The 24,416-nt window shown below is 40.9% G+C and overlaps 1 protein-coding gene across 5 annotated transcripts in view; it reads right to left on the minus strand.

The window, feature by feature from the left end:
* The window catches only part of LOC101939412 (DExD/H-box helicase 60), a 76,334-nt gene that overhangs the window by 22,969 nt on the left and 28,949 nt on the right, over nucleotides 1-24,416 (minus strand). For 4 of the 5 annotated variants that reach the window (XM_042842128.2, XM_042842124.2, XM_005309742.5 and 1 more), the window contains 14 exons: nucleotides 21,933-22,179; nucleotides 17,055-17,221; nucleotides 15,084-15,248; nucleotides 13,575-13,724; nucleotides 12,953-13,072; nucleotides 11,632-11,727; nucleotides 9,882-9,997; nucleotides 8,818-8,960; nucleotides 8,470-8,579; nucleotides 7,983-8,087; nucleotides 7,720-7,848; nucleotides 6,737-6,864; nucleotides 3,222-3,380; nucleotides 1,469-1,610 (listed from right to left, as the gene is read on the minus strand). In XM_042842128.2, the coding sequence (XP_042698062.2) occupies nucleotides 1,469-1,610; nucleotides 3,222-3,380; nucleotides 6,737-6,864; nucleotides 7,720-7,848; nucleotides 7,983-8,087; nucleotides 8,470-8,579; nucleotides 8,818-8,960; nucleotides 9,882-9,997; nucleotides 11,632-11,727; nucleotides 12,953-13,072; nucleotides 13,575-13,724; nucleotides 15,084-15,248; nucleotides 17,055-17,221; nucleotides 21,933-22,179 (1,977 nt within the window). The remainder of the gene's footprint in view (nucleotides 1-1,468; nucleotides 1,611-3,221; nucleotides 3,381-6,736; nucleotides 6,865-7,719; nucleotides 7,849-7,982; nucleotides 8,088-8,469; nucleotides 8,580-8,817; nucleotides 8,961-9,881; nucleotides 9,998-11,631; nucleotides 11,728-12,952; nucleotides 13,073-13,574; nucleotides 13,725-15,083; nucleotides 15,249-17,054; nucleotides 17,222-21,932; nucleotides 22,180-24,416) is intronic. The other variant, XM_042842125.2, reaches the window with a different exon arrangement.

The following is a 24,416-nucleotide window of genomic DNA, read 5'->3' on the forward strand; positions in this document are numbered from 1 at the left end:
GTGCTCATCACTGTAACATTTTTTTCCAGCATAGAAAATCAAGCAATAACAAATAGATAAAGGGTTACATTCTGCCAGTCTTATTCATTGAATAGTACCTTACTCCTCCATTAGTCCACTGAATCCAATAGGGTATACAATGCTACTCAACATGAGTATGGCTATCTGAAATTGACCTTGAGTTAAGGTAAAAAGTAGCTGGAAAAAGAGTCAACCTGTAGTCCCTAAAATGAAATCAGGGCCAGCAAGAAACCAACTGGGGGATAAGTAAATGTTTATGTGTGGCATATATGTTTTAAAGTAGACAAATACATTTTTAGGTCTAATAAAGCTAATATGTGATAGCAATCAAGACAGATTGATTTTAAGTTTTCTAGTAACCAGGGCTGGCTCCAGGGTTTAGGCCGGCCCAAGCAGCCAAACAAAAAAAAAAACAAAAAACAACAACAAAAAAGCCGCGATCTCGATCTGCAGCGGCAATTCGGCGGGAGGTCCTTCGCTCCCAGCAGGAGTGAGGGACCATCCGCCAAATTGCTGCCGAACAGCTGAACATGCCGCCCCTCTCCAAAGTGGCCGCCCCAAGCACCTGCTTGGTAAGCTGGTGCCTGGAGCCGGCCCTGCTAGTAACTAATGGTGGGGAGAATTTCAGACTCTGGGATGTATTTTTGAAATATATAGCACATACATTTAAAACATATTAATTTTCAAAGTAAAAGGGGGCAATTAATCTTAGATACAGTGTTTCATTTTGATTAATATTTAATTACCCTTATAATAGTTTTACCAATAAAAGTAAAGCAGCAATGCAATATACTTGGACATGAAGCCATTACCCTTAGGAAACTCCAACTAGTAGAAAATACTCAGCAACATTGGCTATCCTGAGCAAATCAGACCTGTCTTCCACTCTCTACATTGGCTTTCCATAGAACATCAAGCCAAACTCAAGGTCTCGGTCCTAATCATCAATGGACTAGCCTGGGCTTGGGAGATCTAAAATATCACCTAAATCTTCGGGATAAGGACCATGGCTCATAGCTCTGCTTCTTAGGCACCATGGAACTTTCCAACACAAGAATAAAGCTTGTCTGTGCGGGAGATGGAGTTTTCTCAGAAGCCAGTCTCAGACTGTGGGAGCTACAGGCCATCACAAACATCACCACATTCCATTCCAAGTGCAAGGTGCACTTCTTTCACCTTGTCTTTTCTAGCAAATACATATCAACAGGTACATTTAAAGAAACATAACATTAGAGGCTACACTGCACACAATTCTCCTGGGAAGACAATGAGAGAGAGAACCAATCATACATGACAGATGTTAGTCACATTTTTAAAGACTACTGGAAGGTGCTCAGATACTACACTGATGAGGGCAATAGAAGAACCTTTGCAGAATAAGTTCTTTCTCAGGGCCAGCATTTATTATTGGAATGTAGAATTAGCAGCACTTTTGCTTTTTTCTTACCTCTGTATCAACAGCTTGGCTATTTGCATAGGTGCAATCCGGAGGGATTTCAGTTAGCTTCCCAAGTTTTTCCATCAAATTTCCATGCTCAGCCTCCTCAAGTATCATTTTATCAGTTTTACTTGATGTAATTTTCATGCCACTATACAAAATACACATTAGTTGTTAGTTTGAACCTTTATCTAAGAAAATCTGCAATCAGTGTTTTAAAAGTTCACTACATTTTATTATTTGTTTTTGTTTTGAGATATTCCCACCAGACCAATCCTTCTGCCAGATTGTACACATAATACACCATCAGACTGATGTTTGTTTTCAGATACAGGACCTACTCTTGCTGAGGTCAATGGCAGAAGTCCACTGATGCCAGTGGAGCAGGATTAGGTCTATGAAAAAATATTAATGTGTTGATCAAACACTCGACTTCTGACTCAACTGAAAAATGACATGAGGGCAGAGCCTTAAAGTACCACAGGGGGGCAAAAAATTGTACACTCCAACTTGTATTCAGTTTTGATTTGTATTTAGTTTTTGTATGAATTTGGTCTGATACACCTGAAAAATCAGGAAGAAAATGTTTATTGTGTAACAGGGTGGCCCTTTAAGGATGGTGAAGGAACCCTCTAGGGATCAGCCCTACTCCATGCCAGGGTTTTTCTTCTAAGAAATAAATTATGTACGGGGGTACAGTCACTGGGGGTGAGAAAGTGGTCTTGGAAAGTTAACATGGAGTTTGAGGAAAATCTAAACTACTAACTCTGGTTTAGGGCCCAAGAACAGAGCTCTGAGTAGGGTGAGCTGGAACTCTGGTCTAACCATGTTAGGCCTGGTTTACACCTAAAAATTACATTACCCTAGTTACATAACTCAGGGCTGTGAAAAACTTCACACCCTGTGCAATGCAGGTAGGTCAACCTAACCCCCATAGCTAAGTCGATGGAAGAATTCTTCTGTCAACCTAACTACCACCTCAAGGAGAGGTGGATTAACTACACTGATAAAAAAACTCCTTTCATCAATGTAGGAAGGGTCAGCACTGGAGCTATGCTGCTGTAGGGTAGACATACCCTCAGTGCTTAATTTGGGCTGGGGCTGAGCCTGGGCATCTCTAAGCTTGGCAGTTCATAGCCCCGGCACCTCTGGACTTGCCACATCAGTTCTTTTATGTGTGTAAGAGATTCAAGCAGCAGCGCAATACTTTGCCTCCACTCACATGTCACAGCTGCCAGAGGAACATCCCTGAAACGTTGCACTGCTGCTAGTGTGATGCCTGAGCCCCGACACATCTTTCATTACAAATTAAGCACTGCATACCCTTAATGATGAGGGATCAGACTGACTCTGACTGGCTCCTGGTGGTTCCAACCACTCCATCTCTCTCTCTCTCTCTCTCTCTGAACCTGGGATATTTAGTGCACTAGAGCAGCCAGACTATAGTCCTAGCCTCAACAAGGCAGGGTGGGGAAAATATAAAAACTGTTTTTTTGCACAATCAGGGAGCTAGGCTGTGCTCACAGGCTCTCTGGAGAGGTAGGCAAGTAAGCATTATATTTTTTTGAAGAAAGTTCTTTGAAACCTTGGCTAGTTTTTCTTTTGACAGTCCTAGAGAAAGACTACAGGTAGAAGGGGGAGTAAGAGAAAAATCAAGTTTTTTAGTTTAGAAAGGTCTCTTTCATATAGATCTGGTACAAGAAGTTAAACAATGAAGCTAATAGAAATCGTTTCAATAGATTCAAATGCAAGTAATACTTACACAGTCTGATTCTTCTGCATGGACTTTTCCTTTTTTTTCAATCTATTTGTTAGCAAATGTATTTGCTTTTCAGTCTTTGGTATTTGTTTACTCTTTTGCTTCTTCTCCAGGCAGTTTTTTATATTTTCAGCCCATTTTTCCACCTTTTTAATGTCGAATCTTTAAAATAGAATTTAAAAACTAGGTAACTTACTAGTAACTAGATTTCTCAAATACATTGCCTCTATGTATTGTAGAACACTGTTGTACATGCATTCATGCAGGAATATCTTTGTGCCGTTTCCACTTCTTAATGTATAAAGATGGCCAACTATCCTGGCTGGAGTCATATATCTCAGTAAATGTGCAAAGCCATATTCTGAGCAAGATTCTAACGAGATGCAAGATCCTGCCACCCTGATTTCTTATCTGTCTTCCCAGAATTTAGATTCTGAAGCATACAGAGAGGAGGGAGGGCAGGTATGAATCTGTGAAAGAAACGTACTTTTCTCCCCATGAAACTGCTGCTACAGAGCTGCACCCTTGGAATAACCAGAAAAAGTAATGCACTACACCTTCATGAAATGGGTGTCTGGTATAGCTTCCTAATCAAGAGATGAGTGCTGGGTGAAGGTAAAGGTATCTATCAAACTTTGTGTAGCCACGGTACACATTTCAGCATTGGGTATGTTGTGAAGGATCATGCACAATCTCACATTGCTTACATTCAAGGAAACAAAAGAAAAAAGAGGAATGTGTAAGGAAACATATCCTCCATAGAAAGTAAAAGGCTTCTAAAAGAACTTCCCAATCAGGCCAACATCCGCAAAAAAATTTAAATAAAAATGGGGATCTTCCAGTTGCTAAAGTTTTAGAATCGCTGCTATAGAGAATTATTGCTCCTTAGCAATCCCAAGCTCCTCTTCCTGTTCCTCCCTCTATATAATTAGACTTTCCCTCATTAGTCATCATATTTGTTGGAATTTCCTTCCATAACTGATATTTCTCACAGCTGAGCTGGGGCATGACTAGTTTGTCTGTCTGCAGACAGGGAGGATTCTCAGCCCTTTCCTTCCAATGTTTTGTGGGGGGGTTGTAGACCCCCATCACAGAAGCCATGTGTCCAGACAGCAATGCCAAGGTATGACCCCAAACTGAAAGTACTGATACTAGTAGTGATGGAGCTGAAAGCTGCTGCTCCAGGAATGCACACAAGGACACTGGATCTCTATGGCTGAGCCTTTAGATTCAAGGACCTCTTCATTAATTATTATATTATTATTATTATTATTATTATTATTTTATTCTTTTTCCTGTGCTTCAGAACTGATAAGGCAGATGCATATTTGATTCACATTATCTGAGGCCACAGATCAGAAAACCAACAAGGCATTGAAGCCAAAGTCAAGGCTTTGTGAATGAAAGTCAAGACCATTCCTGTTTTAAGAGAACTTTTGCCATCTGTCTTATTCATCCTGACTGCGAAGAGTGAATAATGCCATGGTCAGATAGGGTGATGAGTATAGTATAATAACGATGTGAGAGAAAAGGAACAGTCTGGGCACTTTTTGTCAGTGCCCTTTTTCCCCACACCAACATACACCTTATCCAAGAGAGAGATCCTGTGAGGATGTGAGATGAATTTACAATCTGACTTGTCATTAGCCATCTTGACTCAAAATGAGTGCTTAGGAAGACAGCAGAAGCAACAACATATCTTCTCCTTTTAATATTTTGAAATATCTAAACCAAAATCCAAATAGAGAAGAGTTGGAGCTTGAAAAGGATAATGGTAGAAATCTAGTTAAAACCACTAAGTTTAGAGATTTGGTGGCAGGTACAAAAAAAAAAAATCCCCAAGAACAGTATATATGCAGGAATTCAAACATCTATAAAACTTCTAAGCACAATATTGCATAGGCTATGAGGTTTACTGACCCATTTAGACTAACTACTTTTTAACATAACATAGTGTCTCAGGCCATCTAAGAAAGGGAATCTGTGGAAATAGTTTCATGAATGTAAACAATATTTTAATTAAAAAATACATTTAATAAATAACAATGACCTTTTCTTCAGATTATCAATTTTGAGAATTTACAGTGGAAGGTGTACTGGATCTTCATATTAGCCAAGGAGAGCTGCTTTTTGTTTTTTGTTTGTTTTTATTTTAATTTTACAAACAACTGACAGCCCACAACTCTGTACTTATTGTTAGCTGCAACAAGCATTCAGAGCTCTTCCTTACACTGTAAAAAGTGACCCTTTAAACACTCCAGCCACACCCAACAACTTGTCATAAGAACAGAAGTTTCTCCACACAGTTAGATACAATATCATGCTATTCACTTACACATGTGATGGACTTGTGGCAAAAGGGTTAAAGAGTGATTATTTTTAAAGTCAAAAATATTTCAGATTTAATGGGAGAACTATTCTATGCCAGTTACATGTTTCATAATATTGCTATACCTTGGTAGATTCCTTAGATTCATGACATTTTCTTTGATTATCATAGAAATGTAGGTCTGGAAGGGACCTCAATATGTCACCTACTCTAGTCACCTGCACTGAGGCAGGAATATGTATTATCTAGACCAGGGGTGGGCAAACGTTTTGGCCCGAGGGCCACATCGTGGTTGCGCAACTGTATGGAGGGCTGGGTAGGCAAGGCTGTGCCTCCCCAAACAGCCTGGCCCCTACCCCCTATCCGCCCCTCCCACTTCCCACCTCCTGACTGCCCCTCTCAGAACCCCCAACCCATCCAACCCCCCTGCTCCTTGTCCCCTGACCGCCCCCTCTCAGGACCCCCGCACCCTATCCAACCACCCTCTGCTCCTTGTCCCCTGACCATCCCCTCCCGGGACCCCCAGCCCCAACTTCCCCTGGGATCCCACCCCCTTATCCAACCCCCCCTGCTCCCTGTCCCCCAACTGCCCTCCCAACCCCTATCTACATCCCCGACCCCTGACAGGCCCCCCGAGACTCCCACTCCCAATCCTCCCTGTTCCCCATCCCCTGACCGCTCCCCCAGAATCTCTGCCCCATCCAACCACCCCCTCCTCCCTGACTGCCCCCCCAGGACCTCCCGCTCCCTTACCAGCAGCAGGAGTTCGCAGCCGCAACACCCAGCCAGAGCCAGCTGTGCCCCCCCTCAAGCTGCCCAGCTGGAGCCGCGGTCCAGAGCATGGCGGCATGGCTGTGGGGAAGGGGGGAGAGTGGGGGAGGGGCTGAGAACTAGGCTCCCAGGCCAGGAGCTCAGGGGCCGGGCAGGATGGTCCCGCGGGCCGTAGTTTGCCCACATCTGATCTAGACCATCCCTGACAGGTGTTTGTCTAACCTGTTCTTAAAACCCCCCAACCTCCAGAGATCCCACAACCTCCCTAGGTAATTTGTTCAAGTGCTTAACTACCTTGACAGTTACGAAGTTTTTCCTAATGTCTAATCTAAATCTCCCTTCCTGCAATTTAAGCCCCTGTGCAATATTTCTCTACTATATAAATTGTAACTTTTTTTATTGCATTTGTGTGACTTACAGAAAAAATAATGCAGGCAGTTTATCCATCTGTCTTAGTTTTTCAACAAAACATGGGAAATTGTCCTTCATGTCTTTTTCTGAACAATAGGGAGGTTGGGGTTTGAGTAACTTCAGCACCCTGTTAGCCTAGAAGCAGAGATAATGATTAGATGAAGAGTATGCAAGGTTCATTCTGGAGTACCTTTTTAATAAGGCTGCAGGTTTTTGTTATATAAAATGATTATCAGTTCTAGCCTGACTACAACCTTGACTTTGGTAAGTAATAGGATTAGACTGCATCTCAAGATGTTGTAGGTGGGATAACAGACTGCTTAGCACAAAATTTCTGTTTGTTAAAAGAACAGGTTTTGAAATTTTTAAATGTTTTTAAAAGAGAACCAGAAGGCAGGAGGAAGATAAGCAATTATGCAAATTAATAATCAAAAGGACCTTAGAAACCACAGATACAAGTACAATTTGTACTAATCTTTTATTGTACAGACCTTGTCAACAAAGTAATTAGAGCAATACTCATTAAAATGGACAAAGTTATAACTAACTCTCAAATCTACCAAGTACTACACAGAGACTGTGGTGTTCTACTCTACTATGTTATATATTTTCCTGAGTTTTTGCCAATAAGACTCTTGATAACCATGTTTAGTGTTAATATAAACCCTGAGATTTTTCTAAAGCCTAGAAGACCATCAAGATCATCATTCATCAATATATCTGCAAAGTCTAGTCCATGACTTGTCAGACACTCAGGTTAAGATCAAGTCGTCAAGTTCAGGAAAATCTAAGTAATATGGTATTTGGAGATCAAAAACCTAAAAAGTTCCAAAAATATTCATAATTTTTTACAACGCTTGAACTAACATCTGCTTTTAAAAATGACATGCATTAACTCTCTAACTGAAGGAATTATAATTGCTTTGTATTAAATCTAGCTTTCTAGTCATACCTGAGAAGAATATCCCATAACTTGATCATTGTAGTTACCTTCATTCTGTTGTCATGTACAATCCAATTTTTTAGCTCTTCCTTCAATTCTTCTTCATATTTTCTTGCATCTGCTTTTGTGATTACTATTTTATTTTTAAAATGTGTAAACTTCTCAGGATCTAGCTCCTTAAAAACAAGTAACAGAAAAACTATGTTGTTACAAAATATGTTCAGACAATGTTGTCTGGCAAACATGCAACGGCCTCTTACAAACAACTGCTCAGACTAGTTGTGAAAATATATAAGTGATGAGTGCTTACGTCAGCTCTTGGCCAGTTTTCCCAGACTTGTACCATGGAGTCATACAGTAAAATACTTTCTCGTGGAGAAAAAGCCAGGTCTGAAGGGAAGCCATATTTATCTATCTGTAATACCAGAAAAAGGAAAGCAGAGAGGATTTATGGTTTGTGTGTGTGTATGTAGGGGAGGGTCCCTCTTCATCTTCTCTTCAGTGGACAACTGTTTCCCATCTTGTTCTACATTGCCCTTTCTTAGGTTCTTGTGTTGCAGTAGCCATTCTTGAGAGATAGAAAGACAGGATAGAATTTGTCTTTGAACATGAATGCTGCAAAAATGACACAACATAATTCCTTCTACAGGAGCTCAATCCCTGTTTCTGCATCACCCCAGCCTTTTTTTAACCTGGGCAGGGAAATTGGTTTCCTTGCAACATGTCATGAAGGTATGTTTTCTTAATTTTATGGTTCATTTCAAAAATTGTTTTGTTTATTATACCATTAAACTTACATGGTCCACAGTTAGGGCAGCACATGGGTGATAGTGATGAATTTTGAAGTCATTGTCCTCTAGGGAACACACATATTTTTCCAAATCATTGTATCTCTCTCCATAAAGCACTGTAAACAGAATAATAAGTTTCTAAATCTAAAGCAAGTTACCTGATAATAGTTTAAAACTAAAACCAAAAGGCCACCATTTTCAAACTTGAAGTCAGTGGTAGTTGTGGATACTCAGAGTCTTTGAAAAATCTCATTTTATTAGACACTCACATTTGCTGATTTTCACCATATGCTTTTTAAAAATCAGATATAAAGGACTAATCTGGTTTTTTAAATGTTGCATTCTGATACATACCCAATTTAACTTTATATGATTTATTTACTGTCTTGATATTCTTTTGTTTTTTAGTTCCTTTCTTGGGAGTTGTAGAAGATCTAAGGCTTTCTTCTCTTACACTTTCAACATGTTGCCAGTACCTCTTTACTGACTGTAGCCACCTAAACAAAAAATAATACATTTGCTGGAAAAATAGTGCAATGTAACATACCTGCATAAACAATTCCTTTTTTGATATTCTAATAAACCAACCATTTATTGAACCATTGAACCATCTTCAAACTAGCAAAAGCAAACTGCAGACTTCTCTGATACTCTGGAAATACTATGAAAAAATCCCTTTTAGTAGAATAATACCAAGAATAAGAGAACAAAAGACATTGTGTCATTATGGAATAAATTCTTCCCTTTTAAATTCCTCAGATGTGAGGAAAGCCTTGAATGTAGTAGAACTGATGCAATTTCATCAGTTGGGTAGCAGGCAGTGGGAAGCCTGCAGCTAGGGTCTTAACATCTAATATAGGCTAGGACCCCAGCTCTGTAGGGCCGCCCTATGCCCTGGCAGATGGGGTGTTGGCCAGATGAGTGGGGGAAGAGGAGGAGCTAGAGATCCACAAACATACAGATCCACTAACTAAATGCCCCTAGAGCAACTAAGGTTATAATAGCAGCTACAGAGTAGCTCTCGAGCTTTTACATGGTCTGCGATGTGGATTGTCTCCCTTGACCCAGATGGACCTCTTGGTTTATGCATTAGGTTCAAGGATTGACCCTTATATAAATGCAAGTTACCTAAATCATCCCCTCCCATGACACAACCCACAGAATGTGGAAAGTTATTCCAGAAACTATATCCAATGAACTGTGCTGAATTCCCTTCTTATTGTCTCCTGGTGAAAAACTCTGTGGGACTGCAGAGGGGGCAGGATATGCAGCCCAAGATCATGTAAATTGCTTGATAACAATGTAGGGCCCTAAAGATGTGTGTTCAAAATACACAGAGATTAAAAAAAAGTAAAGCAATTCAAATCAAATAAGGCAACTCATTTTGCACTTTCAAGAAAATAAAGCATTATATTTACTCAGTAAGATGTTTTGGGTTACTAATAGTTGCAGAGAGAGCCAAAAATGGACATCGAATCATAACTAGAAGGTGCTCCCAAACTTCTGCTCCAATTTCACCACCAAGACAATGGACCTGTTATTAGACATAATATTCACTTTTAAAAATGGATGTTTCACATTAGAAAAAAAACTCGATTTTTTACTTTCTATACTGTACAGTAGATTTACAATATTTTCCCCACTGTCCTGCCAATTTTCCAAGTCCTAACAAAGTAAATTAGACTCTTCCAGCATACAGCTGGGGAAATAGCAGCACATTGCACTTCCATAAAGTTCTCCAGGATAAATATTTACTATTTAGAGACAGGGTGTGATGCTGGCAAACCAGGTCAGATCGGGGCCATAGGCCAATTTGCTTGTGTATTAGTATAGATCAAAGTAAGTAATATACTTGTGTATTCAAATGTTTAAACTTCATGAAAACTAATGTAATGTTACTTGTATTGTTTTCACTTATCTGTTCCTGTTATAATATAATGGCAAACATTTACATGATGTATACCCTGTGATTAAATAACTCATCAAAGAAATCTTGTGAAATGCTAATGAAGGATTTAAGGAATTTGCTAATTCCAAAGCAAACTGCCATTGTGGTGATGACCTGAGGTCAGAGACTCAAAGTGGATTCCTCACTCATCTTTATCAAAGGAAAAGCCCATGTGGGTAGAGACACTGTCAGCTTGCTTTCTGTGTGAAGATATTATAAATATGGATTCAAAGAAAGATCCTTTACTCTGGACTGTTTGGATTCTAACAGGGCAGAATAACTGAATGAGAAGTCAGAGATCCCCATAGTTATTCTGGGTAGCCCCGAGAGGCTTTTGGGAAACTGGCAGATTACTGCATCTCTGCTACAGTTTGCACTGACAAACTGTGAAGCACCTGCTAATATATTTTCTCTGCTTTAAGCTCTCAATACCTCTCATTTCCTTTTCTTAGCTAATAAACCTATAGTTAGTGTGCTATGGAATTGGCTGCCAGAATTGTCTTTGGTGTCAGACCTGGAGTACCAATTGATTTGGGGTAAGTGACTGGTCTACTGGGACTGGGAGAAACCTGATGCAGTGTGATTTTTGGTTAAAGTGACCATTATCACAAAGCCCCGTTTGTCTGGGTGGCAAGATAGACTGGAGAGTCTATGGGGGACTGTCTGTGACTCTATGGTAAGACTGGTATAGTGATCCAGGAATTCACATTTATTAGTGGTTTGGTGAAATATGATTATAAAACATACCACCAGTTTTGGGTGTCTGCCCTTGTTTTCTGACAGTCTGCCCTGATGTAGGCACTCACAGTTGTGAGCCACTCCACCCAGCATGAAACAGCGTGCTCCTGATTCCCCTATGAGTAAAACCCTAGTCCATGTGAAAGAAGATAGCTCAATATTGCACTTAAAAACATCCTCCATAATTGAATCACAAATGGCATTTGTTTTAGACATGGAGAGAAACAAATCCCAGTGCTTCAGACCAGCTGAGAATTGCCATGAACAGGAGACTTTAAAAAAATGAGTGAGGGTGATAGTACCAAAAGAAAAAGGTGCACGGACAGCTGACTAAGTGCCATCGGAAGAGGGAGTGGAGCTTGTTTAAAAAAAAAAATAGAATATGTGCATATAAACATGTCAAACTCACTTAGCTCCTGACATTTTAATTAAATACCCTTTAATAATTCCAATAGAAGCAAAGAAGGACAGTAGAAATCTACCTCATCAAATATAACATATCTGATCCTTTTGACCCATTGCTGGCGGCGAGGTGACAGCAGCAGGATTTCTAAGCATTGAGGCACCGTCACTAGTACCTGAAAAAATGTTTGCAGCCCATTAGTTTGAAACCTGCTGACAAATGACATTATTATAAGACATAGTTTTTATAATGTAAATAAACATTTTTTATTTTCAGTGAATAACAACTAGAGGTGGCTGATTCCTCAAAGGTTCAGAATCTGGATATGTCCAAGATAAGCATCCAAAATTCCAGATAATCTAAATATTAGCCGAACTAGCCAAACCATTATAAACCCTATTCACTTTCTTCTTAAGTTCTCCTTCTAATAGATTTCTCACCAAAAAAAGAGAATACTCACCCTGCTGCAGGGGTAACTTAACACTTAGGGGACAAAAAGCTCCAGACTGCAGAGTACACAGTCCCACAGTACAAATTGCCATTCTTGAACACTATATTAATCTTCTCTAATAAGAACCAAAATTCAATTACCCTTTTGTGCCAGGAATGAATTACTATGTTTAGAAAGTAAGCTAACCTGATGATGACACTTAATGCACTTATATTTTAAATGCAAGATGTAGATTTAGTTTAGAAAATAGTTCAAGATCCCAGAGACTGCAGCTAGTAGGAGGAGATCCATAGACAGCCAAAGCAGGGTTGGCTGTAGTTCAGGGAGGAGGTAAAATGGGGCCCAGCTGGTGCCACCTCTTCCCCCAACACCCTCCTAGATCCAGAACTGTGCAGGGGAGACACACACACCCAATTTGGGAAATTAGGGCCCAGGTGCCGCCTTGCCTTCCCCTGAGGGAAAAACTGCATAGAGGAACCCATCAGAGACTCCAGTTGGTAGGAGCAGCTGCAGAAATAGCAGTACTAAATTAAGCTGCTTATCTGCTTTACTCCTTGAGAGAGAGATGAAATTGAGAACATACTTGTTAAAAAAAAGGGCGGGATGATTTTCAAGATCGTTAACTTCAATGATCTAGAAAACTGATCTACCCACTGATCTAGAAAACTGGCAAGTAAGCAAACCAGTTTGTTGTACACACAAGATTTATCATCTCTATTGGAACTTCATGTAAAATGAAGTGAGATTCAGACATCAGGAAAGGTCTGTTCGTGAAGATTTCTACAATATTAGATTTTTCTTCTGTTATATTCTGATGTGTTTGGAAGTTCATAGTTTAAAAAACAGTACCATGATGAACTTTCTGAGATGCAGTCTACCAGAAGTTCAAACTTTGTTATTTAAATAAAGAAATGTATCATATAATAACAAATCTGAAATAACAGTATACCTGACAGTTCAGAGCATCATGGCGGAAATCTCTCGTGAAAACACCACATACTACCATACCATCGGGCAGTGTTTTGTTAAATCGATTATAAACAGTCGCCCACACTTGGTTAACAAGAGCCTGATTATTAAAGAAAAGCAACACATCAGTAACACGTCAATAAAATTTAGACATCTAAGAAAATAAAAATATAAATAGATAGGCTATTTCACCATTATATTACTCCAATTTTATACCAGTGTAAATACATTAAAGTCAATCCTGAATGCAAATTACAGTGAATATTTATTACCAAGTTTTATAATAGACGTAGACACAGCATGTGCTATAAAACTGCTAACATCATACTAAAAATAGTGTCAGGTGTAAGAAGACAAGACAATATCAAATAAACTAAATTCTTCTGTGCTTACTTAAGCAAAGAGTTACTGATTTCAACATTGAATAGAAGCTTAAGGTTTTAATTCACTTGGGCCAGATGCTCAGGATCCTCAGGAGGTGTAAATCACTAACTCCAGCAAAGTCAATGTAGTTGAGGTTTTGAGGATTTGACTGAAATATGTTTTATTTTGCTGTAAATCCCTTTTCATTAAACTATGCCTTCTATGCATTTAAGCCATACCTTTGTTGGAGCAACATACACAACCACCCCCTCGTTACTTTCTTTCAGGATTTTCTCCATGCAGTAGTAGGAGGCATATGTTTTCCCTGATGAGGTAGGGGCTACAATCACTGCAGATTCATTATTATCTACAATGTCAAGAAGGTCTCGCTGCAGATAAAAAGTGACATGGATTGTATGCCAAGACAATATATTTTTTGTACAGTTCAAGATGTTATGATACAACTAAACCCATTTCAGTTCACCAGCACACGATCATCTTTTCTCTTTACCACTGCATAATTCTATGCTGCCCTGCTATTGTAAAAACATTTCACTCCAGTGCCTTCTTCTCCACGGCCATGCTTCCACATAGACCTCTGTCTCATCCCAATAGGGGCCTTCTCCTCCTGAACAAACTCCACCTACTCCATACCCAAAGAGTATTGTGGAGAGAGAACAGAGTAGGACTTAGAACTACAGGCAAGGAGCATATGGTCATGTCTTGCTGGCTCAGTGCTTCTCAGTAGTGAACCTTCTTTGGGTGCATGGAGAGACTAGTGAAAAGTTGGAGTAGCATGCTCGTTGCTGTTGTGACTTCCCCGCCAGACAATGGGATTCTGGAATGTCAGTCTTGCCTCAGGTGGCTTGTGGTCCCAAAAGGAGAGGCTTCTTGGCCTTACTATTGATTCTTATATGGTATGAAGTTTGCTTGCTCTGCCTTACGGCACCTCTCTCCAAAGCTTTGGAAAATCAGATGGAAGGCTGACTTTGGAGCCCTCCAACTCAGTCCAGTCAAGTTTGAATTAGGTCACATTAATGAGCATCAACTTGGAAAAAAAATCCTGGTAAGCCAGCAATTTAAAAAATATTATTTATTTTCCATAGCATAGGGACTGTTAGTCTATGACCCCCAAAAACATAAAATATCCAGACAAAGAAGCTGATGTGATCTTATCTGGGTCAAATTTTTTAAGACCCTATGTCACCAGTTTATGGAAAATTCAATGTAAACCCCCAATACACATAAATAATAAGTAAAACCCTGTCACAAAAAAGCAAACAAACAAACAATACAACATTCATTCATCAGCAAATCAAAAATAAACTCAGACTTATGGATACATTTCACCATCTCCACTTTCTCCTCTACTAATCTACAAACAGACAAGGCAATTGCAATAAGCGTTCCTTTTCTAGAACTGGACTAGAGATCAGACAGCTTATTCTGAAATCTAAATCTGGATTTTAAAAAGTTACTTGAAAGCTAATCAAGAAGAAAACTATTTCAAATATGAAAGTTTATATTTTATAGAAGGTCTGTATATTTATATAAGCTATTGTCCTACCACAACCCTCTCACCCACTGTAGGTGAAAATGGAGGTTCCTGAAAATTAAGTTCCCCAAATCAGCTTTTCAAAGAGGCTGTGAACAGCTGTAGAATTTTTCTGTTATATTTTAATATTGGCTCTTCTAACAACGATTACCTATGAAAACAGTAGGTCAAATTTCACAGTATATGGTATTACCTGCCATGTATCTGGAATAAAATGCTGGATCCTGGGATCTCGATCTGTTCTCTCTTCTCGTAACAGGCAATGACCCATGTACTGTAGCTGAAACCGAGCTGCTCCCATGCCAACAGCATATTTAGAAATCTTTGCCTTCATCTCTTTTCTGTCATCCTCTGGAATCTGTAAACATTTAGAATTTTTGATGCAGCTTGTTTGTTTATATTATCATAATTAATTTTTTTCACTTCGCAGTGAAGTAGCAATATTATATCTAGTTATTTATTTCCAACAATAAAGAAAAGGATTTATTTAAAATATGTTAGGTTTTCTTGTTCCAATTAAGCATCAAATTATTATGGTCTCACAATAGCAAGAAGTTAAGAAATCTGCAGGTGATGGCAGGATCAGGACCTTAAACCAGTAGCATTAAGAAGCCTGGAAACTCCTTTGGCCATCGTTTGGTGTTAATGGTAACGAAGAGTTCAGGAGGTGGTAAAAATAGTGCTGAATGCAAGAGGCACGCAGGACCACACAGGATCAGGTCATTACTCAGACAAATGCAATACATGGGATAAGTCTAGGTGTAGCAGTGATGTTCTAGATATTATAACATGGAACCAAGGTTAAATAATTTAAATTATAATAGTTTCTAAATTTTATTTTAAAGATTTAACTTATTCATTGTAAAATGTCCCTCCCCTTTTTACTCCTCCTTTTCTAGCCTTTAGTTTTATTACAGAGGGAGCCTGTAGCAAGTCCTATATTTAGGTGGCCTAACACTTCCCTTTATAAAAGATTCTTGTGACCGTTTCTTTGAGAATCTCTAACACCTGCATTGTTTGCAGTAGGCTTTGATATTATTATACAGAGGGTGAGCTATCAAAGAGAAAAAGTGCCTTTTCTTGCCCATTCAGTTTCATTAATCTTTTACTGAGATATAATCTGTTAAAAATCACCATTTCCCTTTTCTCATTTTTGTACCTCACGAAAATTTTGTGAGCATGCCAGAATAATAACTAAACATGAACATTCTAAAGTGGGGCAGCCACTAAAACATCTGAGTGCTGCTGGAGCAGCTGTTGGAGATGAAGAGAGCCAGGCTGCACTGCTCCTTCCAGACCTAGCATGTAGATCTCCTACATACCATCTGGTAGGGAATGTAGGGGGAGAGGAAACACCAAACTGAGCTCTCCTCACCTATAGTCCCTAGTCCTAGCCCCCTAGTCCTAGCCCCTCTTGCAGTCCATCCTCTCTGAAGGTAGGAACTGGGGCAAGAGCTTCTCCCACTCCTGGGTAGAGGAGGGAATGAGAGAGAGAAAGATATCAAGCCGAGCTCCCTCCATGATCACTCCTGGAACCAGTGATCCAACCTCCCTCTAAGATAACTGCCTTCTCCAACTGCCAGCTAATGTTGTTATTCCTGTAGGTTAGGTGATAAAAGTATGCTGCGATGCTGAAAGTTCAGAATGTGAACTGATGATGCACAATGGTGTGCTTGTTCCAGTTGCACATAATTGAATTTGTTCTTACCTTTTTCTTTAAAAACACACTTAGGAAATAATATTTAAAAAATCAAACTGTGTTAAAACAACGTTATGCAGGTGGCAAAATAGCACTTGAAAGTTAAGAAATTACGGATTTACAGTTGCCTGTGCCATCTTAATTTGGCCCTATTGTTCATATATTGCACAATGCAGCCTCTACATGATCACACATTTTTTTCCCACGGGGCCTCTGCCTTACTTAATTGCACAAGATGTACATACAATGGGGCAGAAATAAAATGGCATGGGCAATCATAAATCTCGTATCTCCTACATTTCAAGCGCTTGACTTTGCAAACTAAATAATTTTCTTTTAACATAGTTTTTTTGTATGAAATTGTAGATATTTTGGAAAAAAAATAATACAAATTGTATGACAAAAACTATAGCGGAGATTAAGTTATATGCATGTAGAATAGTACAGTTGTTATACAGACATTACCTGGGAAGATTCTAAAGTACATGCTAAATTGTCAAATCCAAAGTATCTAAGACATCTGACAATCTTTTGATAATCTGTCTTCTCCATTAAATCTTTATATTTTTCCAGCAAGGAATGGATTCTTCTCATTACTTCAACAGCTGCATTTATATCTTTCAGTCTCTTTCCTTGAAAAACAAAATATTCAGCCATATTGATAATCTCATTAAGTATTTTTTATTTTAAAAATATTTTTTGTTCATTTGAGAAGTGGCAGAACTCTCCACACAAGGGCCAAATGATCCTCACAGCTGCACAGGCTCTGTGCAAAGAGGGAAGGTCTCAGATCTTGGACTCCAGCTTGAGCCCAAACATCAACACTACAATTTTTAGCCCCGCAGCCTGAGACCCGCAAGCCTGAGTCAGCTGACCCAGGCCAGCCACCCGTGTGCTGCAGCTCTTTTATTGCAGTGTAGTTGTATCCTATGAGACCATGTGCAATGACTCTGATTTTGATGTCAGCTTGGAAAGCCCTGCATCAGCAAGCTCCCAATAAAAGCCATTAACATAAAACCTCATTGTAGAGATTTTCTGGGATGCAACAGGATGCAAATGACTAGCCAAGAAGCAGTCCTACTAAGGGTTACTGTTGCAGACAACTTATGATTTATTTTAATCCCAGGATGTGCGATGAGCGACACATCTAAAATAGTTCAGCTCTATGGACCTTCAGGACATGTTGCAAGACCCACCTCTTCCCACATTTTTATGCAAATGTATGTGAACTGATGGCTGAGATTTGGGCATTGAGAGCTAGGATCTATGGCTAGAGATCGACTCGGGGAGGAAACTACATTTATTTTTGTTTGTATTACTTGGCTTGTCTAGAGCTCTGGATAGGTACATTTAAATGTTATGTATAAATCAAAATGCACAAAATAATAAATATGCTCAGATGCTTTACACATCGGCCTCCTTTCATGGCCAGTGTATGTAGATGGTAGTTTGAACTTTTTTTTTTTTAATTCTTTTCTGTTTACACCTCATTGCTATTTTAGAACATGCATACTACTTTAAAAATATATTCTTCTGGTATCCAGTTCTTGCATTAAATGACAGAGGGATATGATACTGCAGTGTATTTGGACGTTAGCATCCACAGCATGGGATGGGAAAAAGGGAGCTGGAGAGTGGAGAACAGGTTCTGATACACTGGTTTGATGTTACCATAAACATGGGTGTTTTCCATGATGAGCCTCTCAACATTTTGGTATTCTTCCTTTTCTCCTGTCACTTATTACACCAGTGTTGCCAACTGTCACAAACTGATCATGAAAATCATTGTTTGGGTCCTGGCTGCATGTAGTTTCACAATGGCATGAAAAGTTCCAGCCATCACACCATTTTTAGGAAGCAAGATCAGAGTATTTGATTAGCCTACTAAATGATATGCTAAACTACATGGCCAGAGACTGAGTTCTAGTCCCAGCTATTGCACTGAAAATATTTCAGTACTTTTTGCAATCTTTACTATGAACCAAGGCTTTATATGCTGGGTAGTTATTATCATTTGTGCATGTAGCGGGGTGGAGCCCCGCTCCTGCCTGGGAAGGGTTAAAGCCAGCCCTGCAGAGGGCTGGGGCTGTGGAAGGAAAGACCTGGGCTGATTGGGGGAAGCAGCTGCAGCTTGGCCATGCTCCAATCAGAGCCCAGCTGGCCCTAAAAAGGCTTGAGCCAGGAGCAATGAGACACCCACTCTCTGCATTTGGAGAGAAAAGGGCCTGGCTGCAGGGAGCTAGAGACAGAGTACCTCAGAGGAGAAGGGCTGGGGAGCGGCAGAGGAGCTCCAGCCTGGAAAGCCCCAGGCTGTGGCCTAGCATTGGGCCAACAGGTTCTGGGGGTTGCAGAGGGCAGCCCAGGGGTAGGCAAAGGCAGCAGGTCCAAACCCAACCTTGCCTGTGATGAGTGGCTGATACTGCAGTCTGCCCCAGGGAGTGGGACTAGATGGTGACTGGCAGTAGCCTTACACTGAGGTGAGATGGGGTTAGTGGGTGGGGGTTCCCCTGGGAGGGGAGACCCAGTGTGTGTGTGGGTACTGCCAGGGGGCAGCACCCAGAGAAAGGGTCAGTGGGGTCCTGGGAGGGACATGGGGGCCAGTGGCAAGGCTGATCACTGGCCTGCAGAGGGAGTGCTGGAGCTGGGATGAGCTAATTCCCAGAAGAGACCAGCAGGAGGTGCTGCAGGGATGAGTCTGACCCCTTACAGTGCATTAAACAGAAAAAGTAACAGAGATTGCACAAGGGCATTTCAGAGAGAGCTAGAATTAGAACCCAGGTCACTACTATATCACTACTACTAGTGACCCAGATCACTACTATATAACAGAGCCAAAGCTCTTCTACTTTGCCACATAGTCTTTTAAAAGTGATATGTCAAATTAGGTGTTTGTCTAACCTCTCCCCCCTTATTAATGCAGTGTGGCTCTCTGTCAGCCTTTAGCAGCTGCCTACATATTTAAATTTACTACTTGGCTATAGGGTGCTAAAACAGTGGTTCTCAAGCTTTAGTACTGGTGACCCCTTTCACATAGCAAGCCTCTGAGTGTGACACCCCTCTTATAAATTAAAAACCCATTTTTATCTATTTAACACCATTATAAATGGTGGAGGCAAAGCGGGTTTGGGGTGGAGCTTGCAACCCCCCCCCCCATGTAATAACCTTGTGACCCCTGAGGGGTCCTGACCCCCAGTTTGAGAACCCCTATGCTAAGTGACATGGTTCTTTAGGTCAAGTAATAGTGGCTCCTGCTTTTTACTGAGGTCCCAGTATCCGTCCCCACAGATGACCTACACAGGAGCAGGGCCAGTGCAACCCATTAGGTGACCTAGGTGGTCGCCTAGGGCACTGGCATTTGGGGGGTGGCATTTCAGGTCCTTCGGCGGCGACTGCATCTTCGGCCGCCCTGGTCGTCATCGGCATTTAGGCAGAGGGAGCTGGGGCAGGGGGGCCCAGGGAAGGCTGCCTGCAGCAAGTAAGGGGAGGGGTGGCACCACACAGGGGAACTCCCTGCCCCAGCTCACCCAGGAGCTCTGCCTCCTCCCCTGAGCACACCGCCCCGCTCTGCTTCTCTCCCTCCCAGGCTTGCGGCGCCAATCAGCTGTTTGGCGCCGCAAGCCTGGGAGGTGGGAGAAGTGGAGCGGCAATGGCGTGCTCGGGGAGGAGGCGGAGCAGAGGTGAGCTGGGGCGGGGAGCTGCCGTACGGCTCCCTGGGCCGGGGAGAGCTGCCGTGGGGGGGTGCCTCAGGGCGGAGGGGGGGGAGCTGCTGCAGGAGGGGCGCCTCAGGGTGGAGGAGGGGGTGGGGAGCTGCCACGGGGGGGCACCTTAGGGTGGAGGGGGGGCAGAGAGATGCCACAGGGCTGGGGGGGTGGGGGCGCAAGGTGGAAGTTTCGCTTAGGGCGCGAAACATCCTTGCATCTGCCCTGCACAGGAGTGGTGTTACATGTAGCTTTGCTGCCTGTAATTACTACATCACAGTCTGCTCCCAGAACCAAGGAGAGAAACCAAAAATCTAGATGTTCAGTATTCTGTTGTGGTCTTACAAAACTGGTAAGATATGTGTTGTGCCTCCCTGTATGGGCTGGGCAACAGAGAGGATAACTTAATGCTAATTCTCACCAATTGCATCTATACCTGAAATGGAAGAGGTGTGGATGTGTGGGATTAAACTCTGTTGATGACAGTGAAAAACAATATACATGCTTATATAAAAGTTAGTGTAAGGACCTAGTGTACTTGTCAGAATGATTTTATATTGCAAAACATATTTAGAAATGAATGTGGAAGTTGTGTTCATATTTGTTTTGCAGTTTGATCTGTGTTCTTTCTTAAGGAATTTAAAGGATTTCTTAGTTGGTTCGTGTAATTTGCATGTACTGTAGTTGTATATGATTAGTTTGATTAGTTTATTTGTGTAATTCATCAATAATTAGGACTGATAGGTTCTTTATTATAGTATAAATTTACTTTGCCAGAGAGTGCCAAAATGTCTCTTTTTATATGAATTACCTTAAAACAGAAAACTAATGGCAAAACCAAAGACTTTCTGGCTGATTTTCCCTTTGATTCTCAGACTCTCATAAAATATTCCAATATATATGCCATGAAATATTCCACTTTATAACACAGACCCTAGATATACAGATTACTGTGAAAGTCAGCCTTGCTCTATTTTGCATACAAACAACAAGGAGTCCGGTGGAACCTTAAAGACCAACAGATTTATTTGGGCATAAGCTTTCGTGGGATGCATCTGAAGAAGTGAGGTTTTTTACCCACGAAAGCTTATGCCCAAATAAATCTGTTAGCCTTTAAGGTGCCACCGGACTCCTTGTTGGTTTTGTGGATACAGGTTAACACAGCTACCCCCTGATTCTCTATTTTGCATAGAATTCCACAGACCTGATATGGTACACAACACCTTAAAAAATGGTACAATTCCTTTGTGTCATTATCCAACTGGAAGCAGCAGCCAATTAGTGATCCTTGCCCTGTGTTACAAAACTGATTTAACAAAATCTGGAATACCCTGATTATGGAAAACTATTACAATACACAAAAGAAACCAAAATGATGAGCTAAGATACCAATGGCAGGTACATACTCCCTTCTCCATAGCCAGACAAATCCCCCGAAGGATACTCCAGTTGCACATATTTCTTGTGCTGGAGGCATGTGAGTGACAGGCAGGGTCCTTTGCACTCCCCTCCCCTGAACACTTATACCAGCTAGCCATGGCACTACAACAGGTAAAGTTTATTAGGATTTTCTTCTGTAATCTTGCTACAGTTAAATGATGACTGCCAACCCCTCCAAAAAAGACCCAAGCATACTTTCACATACCTTGGTCTTTGCATTGTTCTATCCACACTTCAAAGCAAGTATTCAGTCCTGCCATTTCTGCAGTACATTTCACAGAATTACTTTGACACTTCTTGAGAAAATCCTCTAGTTTTCTTATTCCCAAGTTAAAATTCTCTTGTATTAGCTTTTCAATGGAAAGCGCATCCCATTGTTTCTGTTCTTTTCTTTCCTCTTCAGCTTTCATTCTCTTTTGGTTTTCCTCAATAATTATTTCTGCTTTAGTCTTCTGCCAATAAAATAAATATACTACATACATAAAACTTTACACTTTTGTGAAATTTTAAAGAACAAATGCTAATGTCTTACAAATCTAATGTAACAAAGATTGACGTGTGAGCATCACTAAGTAACTCTGCTTAAAAATACTGATTTCTTATTATTCGCCTATAAATTGGCTTTTATATAAAACATCTTCAAAATAAATCAGTAGTCAGTGGACTAATGGAAATTCCATGACTTTTTATTCTGGTTACTCAATATATCTTGTGATATTGTCAATAACTTTATCTGATGGGTATTTTCTTCACATTATGTCACAACTATGATTTTAAAAGTTATTTTAACAGTTAATATACATGGATAAATACTAGTATTTCAATTGCCTTGAACACGAAACACACTGCTTGATTCACAGCTGTTTTGTAATTTATGTAGTTATGTATTTATTTGTATTGCAATAGTATCTAGAGGCCCTAATCCTGGGTTTGGAACCATATTTTTCTAGCCAGTATACATAGATATATATATAAAAAAAGACTACTCCTGCCTTAAAAAATTTGTAATCGAAGAGTGTTTCCATTGAAGGAAAATGAATGTAATGCTAACAGATCAGAATAGTAATATATTACACCAATTTTTCACAGGTGTAGAAAACTGTGCAAGGCAATAAAATCGCACCACAACCACAATTGCCATCTTCCAGCTGTAGACAACAGGATTACTCTTGTGTGTAAAGTACTACTCAATGCAAAGATTGCAGATTCAGGCTCCACAGTAGCAAGGCAGGGCAAAGAAGAGTAGTCAACATTTTTACTTTGCTGTCTCTGAACTGTATTTGATTACAAACTGTCATTCATTTTTAGATATACATTTACCTACACGCATCACAATCTGGGTCTTAGTGCACTTTTTTGTTACTGCAGAGATTACAAAACTAGACCTTGGTAGTTTCTCTATTGGCTTTGTGGAGCCAGAATTTCACCTGAAGTTATTATTTAAAGATTGGAGGCCAGATTCTCAGTTGGTATAAATGGGCCTAGTTCCACTGAATTCAGTGCAGCTACATCTTAGTAAATATTTGATTATCTAGAAAGAAAAGACCAGTCTTTGTTCAATGCTGAAAATGTTGAATTCTGTCTGCAGACTGTACAAGTTCTTCATTATAGATAGGTATGCCCTACAGGCCTACCGACCACTAAATAAACATGTACAGAAGAGCACTCCAACACCTCGCCCTATGACACCCTCCCCACCCCTGTGCCTGCCACTCTTTCCAACTCTGCTACTAAATATTTTTAAAAACAATAGTATCTTATTCATTTATTTATTCATTCACATTTTTGCCAACATATATCCAGAGCTAGGGTTGCCAACTTTCCATTTGCAACACCCTTGCCCCGCGGCCCCGCCCCTTCTCTGAGGCCCCACCCCCACTCACTCCATCCCCCCTCCCTCCATCGCTTATTCTCCCCCACCCTCACTCGCTCATTTTCACCAGGCTGGGGCAGAGGTTGCAAGAGGGGGTGAGACCTCCAGGTGGGGTTGCAGGCCCTGGGGTGGGGCTGGAATTGAGGGGTTTGGGGTACAGGGGTAGGGATGTGAGAGGGGATGAGGGGTATGGGCTCCGGCCAGGCAGCTCTTACCTCAGGTGGTTCCCAGAAGCAGCCAGCATGTCCCACTCCTAGGGGGCTCTGTGCTCTGCCCCTGCCTTGAAGTGCCACTCCCACAGGTCCCACTGGCCACGGTTCCCGGCCAATGGGAGCTGTGGAGCCGGCTCTCGGGGCAGGGGCAACATCCCTACGCCTAGGAGCCAGAGGGAGATGCCAGCCTCTTCCCAGGAGCCAAGCAGGCACCCTGCCTGTCCTTCTGTGGGCAGCCAATCAGACTTTTAATGGCCTGGTCAGCAGTGATGGGGCGTTCCATTCGAAAATCAGACAGTTGGCAACCCTATCCAGAGCTCTAGGAGCTTTACAATGTTTAGAATAAACAATATTGTAACAGAATAAAATCCACAACATACTATACAATTCCAGTAACCCACTCATATCCTTTAGCTGTTCAACCCACCTCTTCCCCAATGTCCACTATCTACTACATTCAAATTTTTGATATCAATATAGCCATCACTTCTTGTCCTGGTTGTGTGATTTCTTGTACAAAAAATGCTAATGTTCCCTTCTGCGAGCACTACCTGTGAGATAAATGTTAATCTGATTTGATTCTGAGGTCACCAATGGATCTGTC

The sequence above is a fragment of the Chrysemys picta genome, chromosome 5 (assembly GCF_011386835.1).
Source record: "Chrysemys picta bellii isolate R12L10 chromosome 5, ASM1138683v2, whole genome shotgun sequence".
In the NCBI taxonomy this organism is placed as follows: Eukaryota; Metazoa; Chordata; order Testudines; family Emydidae; genus Chrysemys; species Chrysemys picta.